Raw genomic sequence first — 20,499 nt, 5'->3', positions numbered from 1 at the left:
AATATCAGGGGCTGGGAAGGTGGCTCAGTGGTAGAGCGCTTGCCTTGCATGCCAGAGGCCCTGGGTTCAATTCCTCAGCACCACATAAGCAAAAAAGAAAAAAAGCTGGAAGTGGCGCTGTGCTCAAGTGGTAGAGCGCTAGCCTTGAGCTGAAGAGCTGAGGGACAGCACCCAGGACCAGAGTTCAGGCCCCACGACCGGACCCAAAAAAAAAAAAAGAAAAATTAAAAAATTAAATTAAATATAATATCATTAATAAACTAAATTTAACAGCTATCTACAGGTTAAGAGGGTTTTTTAAATTCTCTTCAATGAAAATAAGATAATGAAGAATCAACTATATTTGTTCTAAATAAAATAGAAGTATATATTACACATCTGAAACCTAACTTTAAATGGCCCACTAAATAAAAAGTCAACATTGGAACTTCCAGTTGAATTGAAGTGATCTCTAATAAACTCATCAGTTTTGTGAAATACAAATGAAAATGCCATACTTGTTATGAGATGACATAATCATAACCTTAACATTCTGAATATCTTATTTCCACTATCAAGAATAATAATACACAAAAATCAGCCTCTTACGAATCCAAGCATTTTTATGGGGTTCTGCAACTTTTCAGGTTTAAGAAATATGTAGTGTCTTGGCTGGGAAGGTGGCTCAGTGGTAAAGTGCTTGCCTTGCATGCATGAGGCCTTGGGTTCGATTCCTCAGCACCACATAAGCAGATAAAGATGGAAGTGGTGCTGTGGCTCAAGTGGTACAGCACTAGCCTTGAGCTAGTGGGACAGAGCCCAGGCTCAGAGTTCAAGCCCAACGACCGACCAAAAAAAAAAAAATGTAGTATCTAATTTTAATTTACTTATGTTGCTGTTTTCAAGCAAAATTTTTCCAGGCAAAATATTTTTTTTTTTTTGTCGGTCATGGGGTTTGAACTCTGGGCCTGGGCACTGTCCCTCAACTCTTCAGCTCAAAGCAAGTGCTCTACCACTTAAGCCACAGCTCCACTTCCAGTTTTCTAGTGGTTAATTGGAGATAAGAGTCCCACGGACTTTTCTGCCCGAGCTGGCTTTGAACCATGATCCTAGATCTCAGCCTCCTCAGTAGCTAGGATTACAGGTGTGAGCCACCAGCACCCAGCTAAAAATCGTTCTTTGAAGTAACGATTTTCACTTGTCTATAACAAGTAAAAATAGTATCCTCATACAGATTTATAAATAAAATTTTACAGGAGGAAAATGCAGGATTAGAATTCCTTGTAGAATGAATTCTATTACTTTAATATAACACAGAAACTACGCCTGATTAAACTTCCAGAATAGAGTTGTGGGCCTTGAAACAAGCAAAGACAAAAACACTGAAACCTAAAACCATAAAACCCATGTGCGAGCTCTCATGTCCCACAGTTCTCATATTCATCTTATTCTAACAAGTCAGATTACCTAGATCCCTAGAGTACAATATGAAGGCTTAAAGAGAGGGGCAAGTATAATTTAGTAGCAGAATGGTGCCTGAAATATACAAGGTTCTATCTCTAGCTCACTCCCAACACAAATTCGTATGTGCATATGAATATGTATGTAGATACACATACATAAAGGCTGAATTAGAGAAGAATTGGATGTGAAGAGCTACTACAAACAAGTATATAACCTGTTAGAAATAATAGTTGCCTAGCAAGTCCAAGGGCCCTGAGTTCAATCCCCAATACTGTCAAAAATAATAAATGTCAAGTAATTAATAGTTTTGTGTATTTCCTGCACAAGTCCCTGCATTGACTAACAACATCTGAGGCGTCGAACAGAGTTAAAAGAGTTCAAGCTGGGCAGGCGCTGATGGCTCTTGCCTATAATCCTAGCTACTCAGGAGGCTGAAATCTGAGGATTGCAGTTTGGAAGCCAGGCTGAACTGGAAAGGCCATGAAACTCTAATCTCCAATTAACCACCAGAAAACGAGAAGTGAAGCTCTGGCTCAAAATGAAAATAGCTAGCCCTGAGCAAAAAAGCTCAAGGACAGTGTCCAAGCCCTGAGTTCAAGCCTCAGAACAGTAACAACAACAACAATTCAGCCTTCTAGCCCTAATAAATTCTAATAATTTTTCACTATTATATAACAAAAATAGCCATTAATGCCATTGCTGGTCCAAGGAAGACAACTGCAATGCAAGCTTATATTTTATATGAGATGTTTTATCTTCTGATCTCACAACTATTTCACAAAGAGATAGTCATTTCATTTAATATCCACTGATGAGATTACATCTTATTATCATCCAATACAAATAAGTATTAAAAATCTTTGTAAAGTGGGGCTGGGAGTGTACTCAGTAGTAGAATGCTTTCCTAGCATATCCAAGGTGCCAAGTTTAATTCTTTTCAACACAATGTAGTTTTATCATCCTTTAAAAACATAATTTCAGAATCATGCTGGCTGTTTGTGAATATGCATTTCCCATATCTATTGCTCCATTCCTGTTCTAATTAAGATGACTGCATTATATCTATCAGTCCAGATTCCTTTTTGCACATAAATAGCCACATTGTACTTTTTAATATGAAAATGCAATCATATTATGCACATTTTACACTTAAATTATCATTTAAACTGCCAAGCATGGGGCTGGGAAGGTGGCTCAGTGGTAGAGTGCTTGCCTTGCATGCATGAGGCCCTGGGTTCGATTCCTCAGCACCACCTAAGCAAAAAGAAAAAAGCCGGAAGTGATGCTGTGGCTCAAGTGGTAGAGCGCTAGCCTTGAGCTGAAGAGCTGAGAGACAGCACCCAGGCCCAGAGTTCAGGCCCCACGATGGGACCCAAAAAAAAAAAAAAATTATTATAAACTGCCAAGCACATGTAGCTCACACCTGCAATCCTATCTACTCAGGAAGCTGAGATCTGAGAATCACAGCTCAAAGTCAGCTTAAGCAGGAAAGTCAGTGAGATTCTTATCTCCAATTAACCACCAAAAAGGCAGAAGTGGGGCTGTGGATCATGGTGGAGCACCAGTCTTGAGCAAATAAGCTAAGGGACCCTGGCCCTGAGTTCAAGCCCTGTACCAGTGCATGCACACACGCATGCACATGCGCACACACACACACACGTACATATATATGTATACACACACACACACTAAAATTTAGCTGAAAATATCAAATCACTGAAATGTTCAAATTTTCTCTACTATATATAGTTCACAAATGAGGCTTCCTTTAAATTTCTAATTTTGGAGGGGGGGAGGAGGGATGCCAGGCTTGAACTCGGGGCCTGTCACTGTCCCTGAGCTTCTGCTCAAGGCTAGCACTCTACCACTTGAGCCACAGCACCACTTCCATTTTTTTTCTGTTTATGTGGTACTGAAGAATTGAACGCAGGGCTTCATGCATGCTAGGCAAGCACTCTACCACTAAGCCACATTCCCAAACTAAATTTCTAATTTTCTAAAAAGTTTAAATAAGCTATTAAGCACATTTCCAAAACCAGATTTTTTGTTGTTTTATAGTATAATATGCTAACATATTTCCACTTGAACTGAAAAATGCAATAGCTTGTTTTATGTTTATTTACCTGTTTTTACTTTTATTTGTTTTTGTATGTATTTACCAGTACTGGGGGCTTGGACTCAAGGTCTCACACTCTCATTCAGCTTTTCTGCTCATGGCTGGTAATCTACGACTTGTGCCTTACCCTCCAGTTCTGGAGTTGCTGGTTAATTGGAAATAAGAGTCTCCAAGATTTGTCAACCCAGATTAGCTTCAAATCTCAATCCTCAAATTTCAGCCACTTGAGTATTTAGGATTAAAGCATGAGCCAAAGGGCCCAGCTGTGATTTCTTCAGTGAATTTTTAAAGAATAACAGTAAATCAAATACAAAAAAACAAAAACAAAAAACCACCTACACCTTAGTCACAGCTACTCATGAGGCAGATTGGGAAGGTTATGGCTCGAGGTTGGTCTGGTCAAGACCCCAATCTCAACAAAACAAGCCAGACATGGTAGCACACATCTGCCTTCCCAGCTACCTAGGAAATATAGGTAGGCAGTAGGTAGGTAGATCGGTAGATCAGTAGGTAGGTAGGGCTTCTCTAGTAAAAAACCTATTGAAATCCTTTTAATGAGATCTGCAATGGCAGCCCTACTATGCCATTTTTGCCTTGGAAATTGCTAGGAAGAAGAGGATAAAACATATGCACACAGATTTTGTTCATTCTTTAATTAGTAAGCAGGGCATTTGTCATCACTTCCTTTATATACTGAAATTTTCAGTATATTTTCAGCTCTTGGGCAAGACATTGCCAAAACGAAAAACAGTGATTAAAATATGTAGAATAAGCACTGCTCAGCAGAGAGAAGTATCTAATGCAGGCACAAAAGTGACGCAAACACATTTGTTGGTTAACCAAAGAAGAGCAATCTTACTACATTTTTAAGAATTGGTTTTTCTCACCACTCAGACATTCGTCCCTAATCATTTTTAATTATAACTCACTTCTTTCAGGGTAATTAAATCCTTAAAAACATCTAAAGAGATTTACATAGGCTCAATAAAAAGCAATCGTAGTTTTTTGTGTGTTTGTGTCGGTCCTAGGGCTTGAACTCTGGGCTTGGTGATGTCCTTCAGCTCTTCAGCTCAAGACCAGCGTTCTTTGAAGCCAGTTTTCTGGTGATTTATTGGAGTTAAGAGTCTCATGGACTTTCCTGCCCAGGCTGGCTTTAAACTGCAATCCTCAGATCTCAGCCTCCGGAGTAGCTAGGATTACAGGCATGAGCCACTGGCACCCAGCTGTAAGATAACTTTTTTGTACCTTCTAATTTATGTACTAGTAAGTAATGAAAGTGATTTACATTACTTTCAAAATAAAAAAATAAAAATTGACAATTTCAGCTTTCTCAACCCTTCAGTCTATGCTTACAAATAAACAGAAGGCTAGTTTCTTTTTTTCTTTTTTTTTTGGGTCCGGTTGTGGGGCCTGAACTCTGGACCCAGGTGCTGTCTCCCTCAGCTCTTCAGCTCAAGGCTAGCGCTCTACCACTTGAGCCACAGCGCCACTTCCGGCTTTTTTCTTTTTGCTTATGTAGTGCTGAGGAATCGAACCCAGGACCTCAGGCATGCAAAGTAAGCACTCTACCACTGAGCCACCTTAACCACCAGAAGGCTAGTTTCTTAAGCTAGCATCTTGACCCTCATCAAAAAGTTTCAAGTCTGAAAGATCAGCATAATTGAAGTATCCTAAAGAGGAGTAGTTAAGGGCTGGGAAGGTGGCTCAGTGGTAGAGCGCTTGCCTTGCAAGCCTGAGGCCCTGGGTTCGATTCCTCAGCACCACATAAGCAAAAAGCAAAAAGCTGGAAGTGGCGCTATGGCTCAAGTGGTAGAGCACTAGCCTTGAGCTGAAGAGCTGAGGGACAGCACCCAGGCCCAGAGTTCAGGCCCCATGACCGGACCCCCCCAAAAAAACACCACAGCCTATTCATTCAATGGGAACCTATGCAATCACTGAAAAGTACTAAAAGAATATCTAGGCATATGATTAAGACTTGATATTAATATTTGAAAAAAATCAAGATAAATAGTAGAATCCATTTGGAATGTTATGTTTTCTCTAGAGGAAAAACCACAGGGCAGCTAGTGCAGAGGTTATTGGTAATTTTTATTCTGGATTCTGTTTTATACCTATCATATAATAAAGGCTATAATTAAAAAGAAAACTACACTTGAGGTTATTGTTTCAATCAAATGAAACTTGCATTTCTTTGTTTTACTTTTTTTTTGTTTTTTTTTGGGGGGGGGTCCGGTCGTGGGGCCTGAACTCTGGGCCTGGGCACTGTCTCTCAGCTCTTCAGCTCAAGGCTAGCGCCCTTTCACCTGAACCACAGCAGCACCACTTCCGGCTTTTTTCTTTTTGCTTAGGTGGTGCTGAGGAATCGAACCCAGGGCCTCAGGCATGCAAGGCAAGCGCTCTACCACTGAGCCACCTTCCCAGCCCCTGCTTTACTTAAGTTATACCTGGGCTGGGAAGGTGGCTCAGTGGTAGAGCACTTGCCTTGCATGGTCGAGGCCCTGGGTTTGATTCCTCAGCACCACATAAGAAAAAGAAGCTGGAAGTAGCGCTGTGGCTCAAGTGGTAGAGCGCTAGCCTTGAGCTGAAGAGCTGAGGGACAGCGCTCAGGCCCAGAGTTCAGGCCCCACGACCGGACCCAAAAAAAAGGAAAAAAAAAAAGAGAGAACACCTATCTTCACAAACAAAAACTAACAAAATAAGTTTAGAATGCCTACTTGTCAAATCAAATTGAACCAAGTGAGATTTCATAGTTCTGTTGCAATGAAAATTATCTGGACATGTCTATTTAGCTAATAGTTATACAATAACACTATTTTTCACTTAGTGTATATATATATATATATATATACACACACACACACATATATAAATGTGTGTATATATACATGTACATGTATATATATAAGTGAAAGATGATATACATATAGTATATATTATATATACTATTTTTTACTTAGTATATATTATGTATACATGACCCTTGCGAAGCTAATAAGAAACAACAGTGACCGCCTTCAAGGACATCTTCATGTCTACAGAAAATAAGTTTTTATACCATGTTCTCTTTTGTATCTTTTGAATATGAAATCATTTATGATGTTTTGCAAACTCGTTAGCTAACATATAAAGTTAACATATAAACATACACATATATGTTTGCAAATATTATTTTAGTATAACTACAGATGAAACCATATTCTGAAAATATATCCCCAACTATAATATTTGGAAATTTCAAGCTACAAAAAGACAGACAAGACAGACGTCAGTGGCTCCGGCCTATAATCCGGCTGAGATCTGAAGATGACAGTTCAAAGCCAACCTGGGCACAAAAAGTCCTTAAGACACTTATCTCCAATAAACTACTGAGAAAACCAGAAGTGGCTCTGTGGCTCAAATGGTAGAGTGTTAGCCTTGAGCTAAAGATTTAGCTCAGGGACAGCACCTAGGCCCAGAGTTCAAGCCCCACAACAGACAAAAAAGAAAAAAAGGTCAGGGACAGAGCCCAGGCCCTAAGTTCAAGCCCCAACACCAGCATGAAAGAGAGAGAGAGACAGAGACAGAGACTATAGTCTAGGTTTCTGTAGTCATCTGAAGTAATTTTCTAAAGATATATATTTTAAATTTTCATATGGGTAAATATCCCTGAATAGTGTTGATGATAATCTCTCAACCAAGACACTAAGTTTAAATCACACATTCAAGCAAAAATATATTTTACATTTCAAAATCCTATTAATAGTAATCCCAGATTTTTTTTTTTTTTTTTTTTGGTTGGTCATGGATCTTGAACTCTCGGCCTGGATGCGGCCCTGAGCATTTCAGCTCAAGGGAAGCTCTTGAGTCACAGCCCCAGTTCCAGTCTTCTGGTGGTTAACTGGAGATAAGAGTCTCACAGACATTGCTGCCCGGGCTGGCTTTGAACTGTGATCTTCAGATCTCAGCCTCCTGATTAGCTAGGTTCACAGGTGTGAGCCACAGGCACCTGGCTAATCCCAGATTTTTTTTTTAAGCATTTTAATCCTTCCAGCTTTACCTACGTAATGACAGGTCAAATTTTGGATACATATGCAAATGTTCCAACTTGATTTAAAATAAAGTATGACAATACCAATGAAGTAACAAATGAAATTAGACTTCTCTACAGTTTAGTGAGACTACAGAGGAAAAACTTCTGAATACAAATGACTAAGATAACTATATTATTATTATTATCATTATTGGCTAAATGTAGATAGTCTCTGAGAAAAGTAGCTAACAAAAAACATAGTTCATTACAATGCTACAGAAGAAAGAACATTCAACATCTTTGGGTAAATGTTTCATATCTTAAATAGATTGGGATTATAAAGTACTCAACTCAAATATATTGTGCTTACATTTCCCCTTAAGTAATTTCTGTAAATTTATTCCTTTGATGCTTTTACTGCTAAATTAAGCAATCATATTAAAAATATTAAGCATTTTAATTACATCTTAATTTCATCCTAATGTAATGTTGAGACTTCAGAATATAAACTAATTCTCAACTCTTCTTTTTTTTTTTTTTTTTGGGGGGGGGTGGGGTCAGTCGTGGGGCCTGAACTCTGGGCCTGGGCGCTGTCCCTCAGCTCTTTAGCTCAAAGCTAGCACTCTACCACTTGAGCCACCTTCCCAGTCCCCTCAACTCTTCTTTTTGAGAAAGGCACAGCATACAGAAACAATCTCTTAATGTAAAGACTAGCTATACCGTTCTGAAAGTTACACACTCGTTTCAAGTGTCAACAGCTGGTTTTATACATTAATGTCAGCAGTGTGCATTTCTGCTATCAAAATTACTCTGCTATCCAATGTTAAGAGAAAACACTTTCAATATGATTATCAATGACACTGTAGTTTGCAGCAACTGGCTTATCAGCAATAAAACACCTGCTGTGTAGGAAGCTGTGAATATATTTTTTTCTTCAAAGTATATGGTATTAAGAAGTTTTCAATTTGACATATAATTTTAGTCAATAAAAAGCTATAAAGAATGCATACTTCCAAGAGACATTAGAGAATTTCAATAATTTCAACTTTCATCCAACTAAGTACCACAACAAAAAAGCTTTTTAATTATATATACCCAGGAAATAAACCTAATAGATTGATTAGAAATCTAAAATGTCAAAGGTTCCTATTACTTCACTTTGACAAGTTACTTTTGAATTAATAAAAATTCAAAGTTTCTTTTTAATTGATAAAAATTAACCACCAGAGGGGCTGGGAAGGTGGCTCAGTGGTAGAGCGCTTGCCTTGCATGCTCGAGTCCCTGGGCTCGATTCCTCAGCACCACATAAGCAAAAAGAAAAAAGCCGGAAGTGGCACTGTGGCTCAAGTGATAGGGCACTAGCCTTGAGCTGAAGAGCTGAGGGACAGCGCCCAGGCCCAGAGTTCAGGCCCCACGACCGGACCAAAAATTAAAAAAAAAATTAACCACCAGAAAGCCAGAAGTGGAACTTTGGTTCAAAAAGTAGAGTGATAGCCTTGAGCAAAAAAAAAAATATCTTAGGCCCTGAGTTCAAGCCCCAAGACTGGCTAAAAAATAAAAACAAGTTAAAAACAGTGAGAATATCAACTCTTGTTTTAGTTTTTTGTTGTTGTTGTTGCTGTTCGGAGGGCTCTAACTCTGGGTGTGGGCACTGTCCCTCAGCTCTTCAGCTCAAGGCTAGAGCTCTACAACTTGAGGCACAGCACTACTTCCTGCTTTTTCTGTTTATGTGGTGCTGAGGAATCAAACCAAGGGCCTCATGCGTGCAAGGCAAGCACTCTACCACTGAGCCACCTTCCCAGACCAAGAGCATCAACTTTTCAATGCTTTTGTAACAGTGATCTAAATTTTCAGTGCAAAACCTAATGTCCAAAATATACAGGCCAATCCTAAAGTTCATATGAAAACAGAAGAGACCCAGAATAGCCAAAATAATCTTGAAAAAGAAGAAAAAACTTGGAAAACTCACAACTCCAAACAATATATGAAGCTAAAGTCATCGAAAAGGCTTAATACTGGCTGGCATGGGGCTGGGAAGGTGGCTCAGTGGTAGAGCGTTTGCCTTGCATGCTCGAGGCCCTGGGTTCGATTCCTCAGCACCACATAAGCAAAAAGAAAAATGCTGGAAGTGGCGCTGTCTCAAGTGGTAGAGCGCTAGCCTTGAGTTGAAGAGCTGAGGGACAGCGCCCAGGCCCAGAGTTCAGGCCCCACGACCGGACCCAAAAAAAAAAAAAAAAAAAATACTGGCTGGCATAAGGACAGACAACAGAATAAAATTGAAATTCCAAAAATAAACTCCTATCCACAGTTAAGTGATGTTTGATAAAGGTGCCACGCAATCAATGAAGGAAAAAAAAAGCTTTTTGTCAACAAATGATACTAGAACAACTGGATATATCTACACAAAATAATGAAGCTGCTCCCCTAACATTTCCCACACAAAGAAATTAATTTCAAATGGATCACAGACTTAAGCAGATAAATTAAAAGTGTAAAACCTTTCTAAGTACAAAAATGCAGGAGTAAATCCTGGGTCAGGCAGAGGCTTAGGTACAAGAACAAAAGAGAAGTGATAGAAAAGAAGGTAAACTGTGCTTCCAGACTACATCAAAATTAAACACTGTGCTTCAAATGATGTTACAAGAAAGTAAATGAAGCCAGGAGCCAGGGGCTCATGCCTGTAATCCTACGAAGTTGAGATGTGAGAATCGAGGTTCAAAACAGCCCAGGCAGGAAAGCTCCTGAGACTTTTTTTTTTTTTGGTCAGTCGTGGGGCCTGAACTCTGGGCCTGGGCACTATCCCTCAGCTCTTCAGCTCAAGGCTAGTGCTCTACCACTTGAGCCACAGTGCCACTTCCAGCCGAGGAATCAAATCCAGAGCCTCAAGCATGCAAGGCAAGCACTCTACCACTGAGCCACCTTCCCAGCCCAGTTCTTGAGACTCTTACATACAACTACCCACCCAAAAAGCTGGAAGTGGAGGAGCTGTGCTCCAAGTGGTAGAAGACTAGCCTTGAATTTCAAAGAGTTCAGAAGGAACAGCGCCTAGGCCCTGAGTTCAAGCAAGCCCCAGGCCTGGCACCAAAAAAACAAAGTGGGGATGGACAACAGCAGTGGGAAGGTGGAAAGGGATGAATATGATCAACATAGTTTATTTGCATATGTAAAAACAAAACAATACCTGCTAAAATTGTTCTGGGAAAGAGGTTTGTGAGAGGGTTACTGAGGGAGATGGGAATATAATATAATGTGTGGAAATGTTACACTAAAGCCCTCCCCCACAAATTAATGCAGGCTAAAGAAAGTGGGAAAGAAGAAGCTGGGAGTCAGCTCACACCTATAATCCTAGCTACTAATCAGACTATCAGATAAGACAGAGGTGCCCAGATAGCCCTGGGAGAGATGTTCACTAAACTCTATAACCAGCTTTGGTTGAAGGTGTGGCTGAAGTAGTAAAGCACCAGCCAGGCAAGCATGCGGCCTGAGTCACAGAATGGGAGACCTGAGTCAGAAAATGGCAGAAAATATTTTTCAAGTACTGTACCTGGTAAAAATGTTTATTTAGAATACAAAAAGACGGGCTGGGAAGGTGGCTCAGTAGTAGAGCACTTGCCTAGCATGCATGAGGCCCTGGGTTCGATTCCTCAGCACCACATAAGGAGAAAAAAAAAAGCCGGAAGTGGTGCTGTGGCTCAAGTGGTAGAGCGCTAGCCTTGAGCTGAAGAGCTGAGGGACAGTGCCCAGGCCAAAAAAAAAAAAAATAGAATACAAAAGGAACTTATACAACTCAATAATAGCATAATTGAAAAATGGTCAATGGAGATTAACAATTCTCCAAACAAAACATAAAACTTTATAGTAAGCACATGAAGAACGACACAACAGTAACCACACTATGATACTGTATTGCAATCAAAAAGTCATATAACAAATGATAGTGAGTATCCTGAGATGTGAGGTGTGATCCTAAAATGCTTCAACCACTTTGGAAAACAGTCAGCAGCAGTTCCTTAAAATGTTACACAGTGTTACTATAAGGCCCAACAAATTCCATTCCCAAAAGAAATGAAAACATATTCAGACAAACTTTTACAAAATTGTTCATAGAAGCATTATTCATAATAACCAAAAAGTGAAAATGATATATCCATTTCAGTACTGGAGGACTGGCTCAAGTGGTAGTGCACTAGCTGTGGGCAAGAAAGGAGACAGAGAACTCTAGGCCCTAGGTTCAAGCCCAGTACTACAAAATAAAAACAAAACAAAATCTATCACAGACGGTTAAGTAAAAAGTGAGAAAAATATAATTTGGCCACCAAAAGGAATTAAGTACTAACATGGATGAACCTTGAAAATATTATGCTACAGGAAAGAAGCCGATCACAATGGTCCAGAATAGACAGATTTATAAGAAGCAAAAAGTAAATCAGCTGCCTAGGGCTGGGACTAGAAGAAAATAGTGACTACAAATGGACACGGGATTCTTTCTGGCCTGATAAAATTGTTCTTAAATTGCTTGTGGTCATGTTTGAACAACTCTATAAACATTTTAAGGAACTCTTGCGATATACTCTGCAAATGGTGTACTGTGTGGAATGTGAATTTCATGTTAATAAAGCTGTCTAAAAGAACATGTTAATACATATGTTGTTCACGGGAAACAAGGAACATGACTGACAAACTGATCTGATTTCTGAGCATGGTCTCATGTTTGAAACACTTAGAATTAAGAAGATTCACTCCTTATTATCTTAAAAGATGTCTCCTCTACAACAAAACAGTTCTAGATCGTGCTCAAATGAAACTGCAGTACCTGCAAAGTGTCAGGACATACACAAGAGATTCATTCAGGGTACCTGCGTGTGTTCCTTTCCTGAACGTGGCTGCACAGTAATTCCCATTACAATCAACAGTCCTGCAGCACAACACCCCAGAGGAAAACTGAGAATCCGGCTCCAAGAAAAAACTACCACTAAGTTCAGAGGTGGGGTGGTGGAAGAATGAGGAAGGAGCAGGTCTGGGAAGCCTGGGTGCACCCAATCCACAAGAGTTGGGTTGCACTCAAGTCAACTTCCACAGCTTTGTGGACAGGCCTAAAGGCGAGGTCGCGGGCGCCGAACCACACAGCCGCGCGGCGAGGCCAGGGGGAGGAAGTGCAGTGCCGATCCGATCCGATCCGATCCGGCCCGGCCCCGCGCGGGGTCGCGAGCGGGGATGGTGGAGGGCGGGCCGTGCCGAGACGCGGCCTGCGGTGGGCGCGGGAAACGGACGACCCCCGGGCTGGGCCGGGCGCGCTCCCCGGGGCCGCCGCCGCGGGAGGCGCCGAGCCGCGGGCCTGTCCTCCGCGTCCGAGCGCCGCCGCACGCCCCGCGCCCAGCGCGCCCGGAGCCTCCGGTGAGGCCGGCTGGCGTCTCCCGCCCCATCCGGCGCTTTGTCCCGGCCGGGGCGGCCCCGCCGCGGCTCCCCGGACCGCACTGACAGCCCCCGCGACAAGGAGGGACTACAAGTCCCCGGGGGGCCGCCCGCCCGGACCTCGACCCGGCGGACCCGGCAGGCAGCGGTCCGAGGACGCTCGCCGCGGAGGAGCCGGAGCCGCCGCCGCCGCCCGAAGCGCACGCAGGCCGAGGTCAGGCGCCCAAAGCGCCGGACTCCGAAACCCTCCCCACTCCCTCCATCTTTACGCTTACCCAAAAATTCTCGACGAAATGCGCCATGACCATTGTGCTGCCGCCACCGCCGCCGGGTTCCGCGTCCGCACCCGCCCGCCGCTGTGTAAACACGGACCGGCCCCCACCGCGCCCCCGCCTTTCGCCGCCGCCGCCGCCTTCTTCCCCGAGACCGGCCCGTACCCTCCAGGGCGCATGCGCCACCTAGCGGCCGTCACGAGACGGACGCTTCGACGCCGCGACCTCGGAGTGCGCATGCGCACCGAGCGCCGTGCCACCCGCAGCCCCGGGCGCGGCTCTGTTTGAGTCTCCTCCGGGGAATGGTGGAGAACCGGGTCCTGGTGGAGTCACGGGCTACCGTCCCCCACGGCGTGACAGGCACTGGCCGGAATTCGAGCCAAAACTAGGGTGATGCTCTGCTCAGTCGTGGCTCCGCCGCTGGCCTTGGAGGATTACCCGCAGACCGAAGTCCGGCGAGCGGGGCCGGAGGGCCCTTGGCGGGCCGGCCCGCCCCCTGGGGCCTGGGGAACCCTGGGGTCACGGGGTGCCCTTCCTGGACTGGGAATTCGGAGCAAAACAAGACTCCCCGCCCCCGAGGCCGGAAGGGAGGAAACGCCCAGTTGTCGCTGGAGCTGCGCGACCTGGCGCCGAGGCCCAGCCGCTGACCTGGGGAGGGGGGGGGGCGGGAAGGGGGAGGGAACGTGACCCCGGCAAGGAAAAACAAGCCTCTCTTTGGACCTGCTCGCAAAATTCCTCGTTTCTCCTAGCAACTTGTGCATTTGACAAAACAAAACGTGTTTTAACACGTCTAAGCACTAAATCCCCTCCCCAGGCTTTACTCTTCCAAGGGTTACAAAATGATCATTGCATTCTTGTAGAGCTCTCAAGTTCAGTGCCACCAGATCAGCCAGGACCCAGCTCAGCAGCTCTTGGAAGTCAAGCTAGCTTTACTGTAGCTTTTACTGTTACATACATCACACCTCCTCCATCTTGTGGTTTCAAATGTAATGGTATAACACCTTATGAGAAATTATTTTCATCCTCTAAAGTAAAAATCACGCGATACCTCTCATTCGGAAGTGGTTACTTAGGTCAGACAGACTTTTAAATTCTCAAACCTCAGCTTGAATGCAATACATTGGCATAACAAATCATTCCTGGTACTGTCAAGCCTAGATTTTCCTTCTGTTTAGCATGGTGGTCACCATAGTTGTCCATGTTACACTAGCCTCCATTTTGTCTTTACCTTGGATCCCATAAATATCATGGGTAAGTCTGCCAGGGAGATAAATCCCTTGTGCATTTTAGGTATAAAGTTCATTGTGTTGTAATTGCCTGGTATTTAAGTTGTGGAACTTCTTAGTGATTAGCGTGACTAAATTCCAGATAAGATGGTATAATATAGGAAAAATGTGGGTGGTATCAGCCACCTTGTGTTCTGTCTCCTGAGATGCACAGATCCTCTGGCAGAGCAACGACCTTAAGTAGGCAAGCTGCTTATATCGTGCCACACAACCTTAGCCTGTTTTTATACAAATACACTGTAAACTTAGGAAAAACTGGCCTAGATAACAGGAGAGCACAACTAAACTGCCTACCTGTCACTTAACAATCATGTAGTAAATGTTCAGTGAATGAATGAATGAACAACTAGGCTTATCAAATGTCAAAGTGGATTTGTCCTTGGCTATGCAATAACTCCCTTAAAATGTTCTTTATTTTGTGCTAGATGCTAGGACTCACAGAGAATACCATTATCTATTTAAGCCCTACTTAATTTAATTTTCTTAAATTTTTAAATATTTTGAAAAGATATTCAAATATCTTTTGATGGTGCTGGTGGCTCACACTTGTAATACTAACTACTTAGGATGCTGAGATCTTTTTTTTTTTTTTTTGGGGGGGGGAGGTTTGGTCCGGTCATGGGGCCTGAACTCTGGGCCGAGGCACTGTCCCTCAGCTCTTCAGCTCAAGGCTAGCACTCTACCACTTGAGCCACAGCACCACTTCTGGCTTTTTTCTTTTTGCTTATGTGGTGCTGAGGAATCGAACCCAGGGCCTCATGCATGCAAGGCAAGCACTCTACCACTGAGCCACCTTCCCAGCCCCAGGATGCTGAGATGTAAGAATCATGGTTCAAAGCCAGCTTAGGCAAGAAAGCCAGTGAGACCCTTATCTCGAATTAATAAGCAAAAAGTCAGAATTGGAGGTGTGATTCAAATGGTAGAGTGTCATTCTGGAGCAAAAAAAAAAAAACTAAGAGCACCCAGGCCCTGAGTTTCAAGCCTCCAGTACTGGCACACACATACACACACAAATTGTCCTTTCATTTTTGGCTGTCCCCATGACCAGATTCACTATCTACTTTGAATCTCTCTCTAATCACACCAGCTATTAATATGGTGGCTTCCAAAAGATGTTCTTGGGCCTCATTAAATTTTTGTCCAAACATATACATTATAGCCCAAAGTATTCCTGGACTATCAGGACATAACTTGATGAGTGGTAGCACATAAGACTACAAGATTCTTTGCCTTACAAAATAGAGTTTGTCTCCAAGTTTAAGAGTCCAGTCTCTAACACACCCAGAAGTAGCTTTCCTCATTACAGCATTGACATCTAGTTTCATTTCAGAAAGGTTAGCTATAAAGTAAAACACATTTCCCCATTTGTTTTCAATACAATTTGGCAATTTCCACTTGTTCCCAGAGCAGCAGAGGAGAAGCTCCAGGAGACTTCATCTACTAATTTCAGGAGCAGCATTCTCTATCAAATGGAATAATCCTCAGTATTCAGTACTCAGCTATCTGATGACAGGCAAACTGCAAAAGGGGTAAACTCTGTTAAAAGGCAGCAGAGAAAAAGCCAGCTCGGAGAAGTCAGGAATTACCTTGCTTTTCCTTTCCTCATGCAAAAGCAGCATATTAAGTACAAACACTGCATGCAACGGGGAAAAAAAAGTAAAAGCTTAGCAGATGGTAACCAGGCAAGCTGCAATAGGAAAACCAAGAGGTAGAAACATGCTAATTTAACTGCAGAAGGTGCCAAGCGTGACTCTGCATACAAGCTTCTTGGTTCAGAGCAGCTCCCTAGGCGCCTTTCTTCTAAGTGCCCCAGGGACCACCTGCTTTCTGAAGTGGCACCATGCTTTCCTCCATTGGCCTGCCTCTTCAAGGGGATCCCTGGCTTTGTGGTTTGTGGAGGATGCACAAAACCCTGACAAATTGTTAAGAGATTCACACTGCTAGTGGCCACAGAGAAATTACTAAGGTAATACTAGCTGTATGCTGGGCTTAACACCTGTAATGCTAACTACTCAGGAGGCTGAAATCTGAGGATTGTGGTTTAAAAACCAGGCCAGCCAGGGGCTGGGAAGGTGGCTCAGTGGTAGAGTGCTTGCCTTGCATGCATGAGGCCCTGGGTTCGATTCCTCAGCACCACATAAGCAAAAAGAAAAAAGCCAGAAGTGGTGCTGTGGCTCAAGTGGTAGAGTGCTAGCCTTGAGCTGAAGAGCTGAGGGACAGCGCCCAGGCCCAGAGTTCAGGCCCCACAACCGGACCCCCCAAAAAAAATTAAAAAAAAAAAAACAGTCCAGGCAGAAAAGTCTATGAGACTTTTATCTACAATTAACCAGCAAAAAGCTGAAAGTAGAGGTGTGGCTCAAGTGGTTAGAGCACCAAAGTTGTGTGAAAAAGCTAAGGAATAATGCCCAGGCCCTGAGTTTTAAGCCCCAGTACTAGCACCAAAAAAATGGAGGGGGGGAGTTGCAATACCTGTGTAATATATATGTATATATAAAATATTTGGCATGAATACTAAATACTTGTATATGCATGTAAATACCTGTAAGGAAAAGGGTGCTGGGCTCCAGTGGCTCATGCCTATAATCCTTGCTTCTCAAGAAGCTGAGATCTGAGGATCATAGTTTGAAGTCAGACCAGGCAGCAAAGTCTGTGAGATACCAGAAAACAAGAATTGACACTGTGGCTCAAAATGGTAAGAATGCTAGCCTTGAGCACAAAAGCTAAGGGATCAAGCCCCACAACTGACACACACAAAAAAAAAAAAAATAAAAAGGAAAATATGGAAAAATGAAGAAATCCATATAGTTTAATTTATAATTGCTAAATATTTTTACAAATATTTACCCAGTAACTTTTTTAAAAAAACAGTTCTAGGGGCTGGGAAGGTGGCTCAGTGGTAGAGTGCTTGTCTTGCATGCATGAGGCCCTTGGTTCGATTCCTCAGCACCACATAGGCAAAAAAAGAAGTGGTGCTGTGGCTCAAGTGGTAGAGTGCTAGCCTACAGCTGAAGAGCTGAGGGACAGCTCCCAGGCCCAGAATTCAGGCCCCACGGCTGACAAAAAAAAAAAAATTCTAGATACTTATATATGTAAATTGGGATTAATCTTTTTTTTTTTTTTTTGTTGGTCATGGGGCTTGAACTCTGGGCCTGAGTGCTGTCCCTCAGCTCTTCAGCTCAAGGCGAGCACTCTATCACTTGAGCTACAGCACCACTTTCCGGTTTTCTGGTGGTTTATTGGAGATAGGAGTCTCACGGTCTCTCCTGCCCGGGCTGGCTTTGAACCGCAATCCTCAGATCTCAGCCTCCTGAGTAGCTAGGATTACAGGTGTGAGCCACCAGCGCCCGGCTGGGACTAATCTTTTAAAAAATTTTTCCTTTTATTATTTTTAAGTACTTGGGAGTAATCTTTAACATATTTTATTACCTCTCTTTTATTTCAGCAATAGATATTTATCAAGCTCTTGTTACAATACTTGTCTTTGCTCTTAAGAAAGTTCTAGGGGCTGGGATGTGGCTTAGTGGTAGAAAGCTTGCCTTGCATGCATGAAGCCCTGAGTTCAATTCCTCAGTACCACATACACAGAAAAAGCCAGAAATGGTGCTGTGGCTCAAATGCTAGAGTGCTAATCTTGAGCAAAAGAAGCTCAGGGACAGTGCCCAAGCCTGAGTTCAAACCCCAGGACTGGCCAAAAAAAAAAAACTAATTTCATATAGAGGCTCTTGATTAATTTGATACTGATAATGACAGTTATAATAATGGGCATGGAAGAGTGCTTTTTACATAGTTGTCAACCAACCATGAATATTTGTTAAATGAATAAATTAAGGAATCACTGTTCCAGAAGGCTAACTCATAGAAATTCAATTTCTTTCTTCCTTTCAACAGGAAAGTTAGCAGGAAAATGCCCTAGATTCACCAGGAGCGTCAACCTTCTTTTTTTCTTTTGTCAGTTGTGGGCCTGAACTCTAGGCCTGAGTGCTGTCCCTCAGCTCTTCAGCTCAAGGCTAGCGCTCTACCACTTGAACCACAGTGCCACTTCCGGCTTTTTCTGCTTATGTGGTGCTAAGGAATCAAACCTTGGGCCTCATGCATGCAAGGCAAGCACTCTCCCTCTGAGCCACCTTCCCAGCCCAGGCCTGTCAACCTTTAGCAAAGTGGTCTGAGGAGATCCGTAAACTATTACAGTCTAGAACAACTTCTAGAAGTCTTGGAGCCAGCTAGCCCCTAGCTAAGGGCTGCTGTGGGAACTGGAAAAAAAGAGAACTAAAAGATGTATCATAGGCAGCAAGCAAGAAGCACCCTTGGCTGAGCTAAGCATGGAGGACATGTATCTGGTCGCCTCTGAAGATGCCCTGACGCTCGAGAGAGGATCTGAGTTACCATTGCTATGACTGGTTCCCCAGAGATCCGTATGCTATATACTTGTTCCCCAGTGTCTATAGTTGAGGTAGTGGAACCTGTAAGAAGTGCGGCCTACTGGAAATAATTAAGTCATGGGGTACCACCCTTCAGAGGATTAATGAAGGTTTCATTCCTGAAAGGATGGATTGTTATAATGGAGTATGACACCTCCCATGGATTCCTTTTCTTCATGGGCTGAGACTGGCCATCATGATATCATCTGCTGCCGACTCTCATCAGCTGAGCAGATATCTGTGCCATCATGCTCTTGAACCTCCCAAATGACAAACTAAGTAAACTTCTTTCTTTTTAAAGTACACAGTCTCAGATATTTTGTAATAGGAGCAAAACACAAACATACCAGCAGACCAACGCTTTCTGATCGCCCTTGTAGCAGCAGGACTCAGCAGTAACACATTGTTCCAGTGCTCTCGTCTATCTGTTTATTTAGCAAGCGCCTGTGCTGAGTGAGGTAGGCCATCTTCTTGACACCAGGGAGTCAATGGTGAACAAGACAAGTCATTTTTGCTGCTCCCCTGGCCTTTATTGTGGGAAGATATTCATGCTATGAAGTATACATGAGGTAGATTGTAGTAGAAAGAGGGGAAATCTTCTCTAGCTAGAGTTGTCAGAAAGACCTCTCTGAGGAAGTGGCACTTGAGCAGATTGAATAAGCTAAAGGAAGCAGCAGGGAAGTCCACACTGAAGATCTACAAGAAGGCCCGTGGAGCTGCAGGTGTTCAAGTACACACAAAGGAGCCCGGTGGGAGCTGGAATCAAAGGGAAGTACTGAGACAAGGTCAGAAAAGGAGGCAGAGTGTGTCAAAGACAGGAGTAATCTCAACGGGATAGGAGCCAGTAAAGGGTTGTGATGGAACACAATGGTGGGATCTGATTTAACTTTTTAATAGTTCACAGTACCCTGTGAAGAAGGGTTGTAATAAGGCAAGGACTGGAAGGCCACTCACAAGACAGATAAAATAGTCCTGGCAGGATAAGGTGGCAGCATGAAAAAAGTAAAGAGAGGGCAGGGAAGGTAGCTCAGTGGTAGAGCGCTTGCCTTGCATGCATTCGACCCTGGGTTTGATTCCTCAGTACCACATCAGCAGAAAAAGCCAGAAGTGGCGCTGTGGCTCAAGTGGTAGAGCGCTAGCCTTGAGCTGAAGAGCTGAGGGACAGCGCCCAGGCCCGGAGTTCAGGCCCCACGACCAGCAAGAGAAAAAAAGAAAAGAAAGAAAAAAGTAAGGAGTGACTAGATTCCAAATGGATTTTTAGGGCGAAGCTGACAGAGTTGACTAATGAATTGGACACCGGGTGTGAAAGGGGGAAAGACACTAAGGATGATCTTTGAGTTGTGGCTGAGAAACTATGTGAGTGATGATAGTGAACGGATAGAAAGGATATGGCATTGTGTAGGTTTGAGATAAGATAATTCCTCGCTCTGTTTTGTTTTGTTTTGTTTTTGCTTTTGTCAGTCCAGAAGTTGAAAGGAGGACCTGGGTGCAGTCCCTGACCTGTTTTTTTTGCTCAAGGCTAGCAAGTTACCACTTTGAGCCA

The 20,499-nt window shown here is 43.1% G+C and overlaps 1 protein-coding gene across 1 annotated transcript in view; it reads right to left on the bottom strand.

The window, feature by feature from the left end:
* The window catches only part of Fcho2 (FCH and mu domain containing endocytic adaptor 2), a 130,126-nt gene extending 116,717 nt beyond the window's left edge, over window positions 1–13,409 (bottom strand). The window contains exon 1 of the mRNA XM_042690722.1: window positions 13,256–13,409. Within this exon, the coding sequence (XP_042546656.1) occupies window positions 13,256–13,288 (33 nt within the window). The 5' untranslated portion in view covers window positions 13,289–13,409. The remainder of the gene's footprint in view (window positions 1–13,255) is intronic.
* Window positions 13,410–20,499: the final 7,090 nt, after the last annotated feature.

The sequence above is a fragment of the Dipodomys spectabilis genome, unplaced genomic scaffold (genome assembly GCF_019054845.1).
Source record: "Dipodomys spectabilis isolate Male_0828 unplaced genomic scaffold, ASM1905484v1 ptg000140l, whole genome shotgun sequence".
NCBI lineage: Eukaryota > Metazoa > Chordata > Mammalia > Rodentia > Heteromyidae > Dipodomys > Dipodomys spectabilis.
This window is presented reverse-complemented; position numbering and strand designations above follow the sequence as displayed.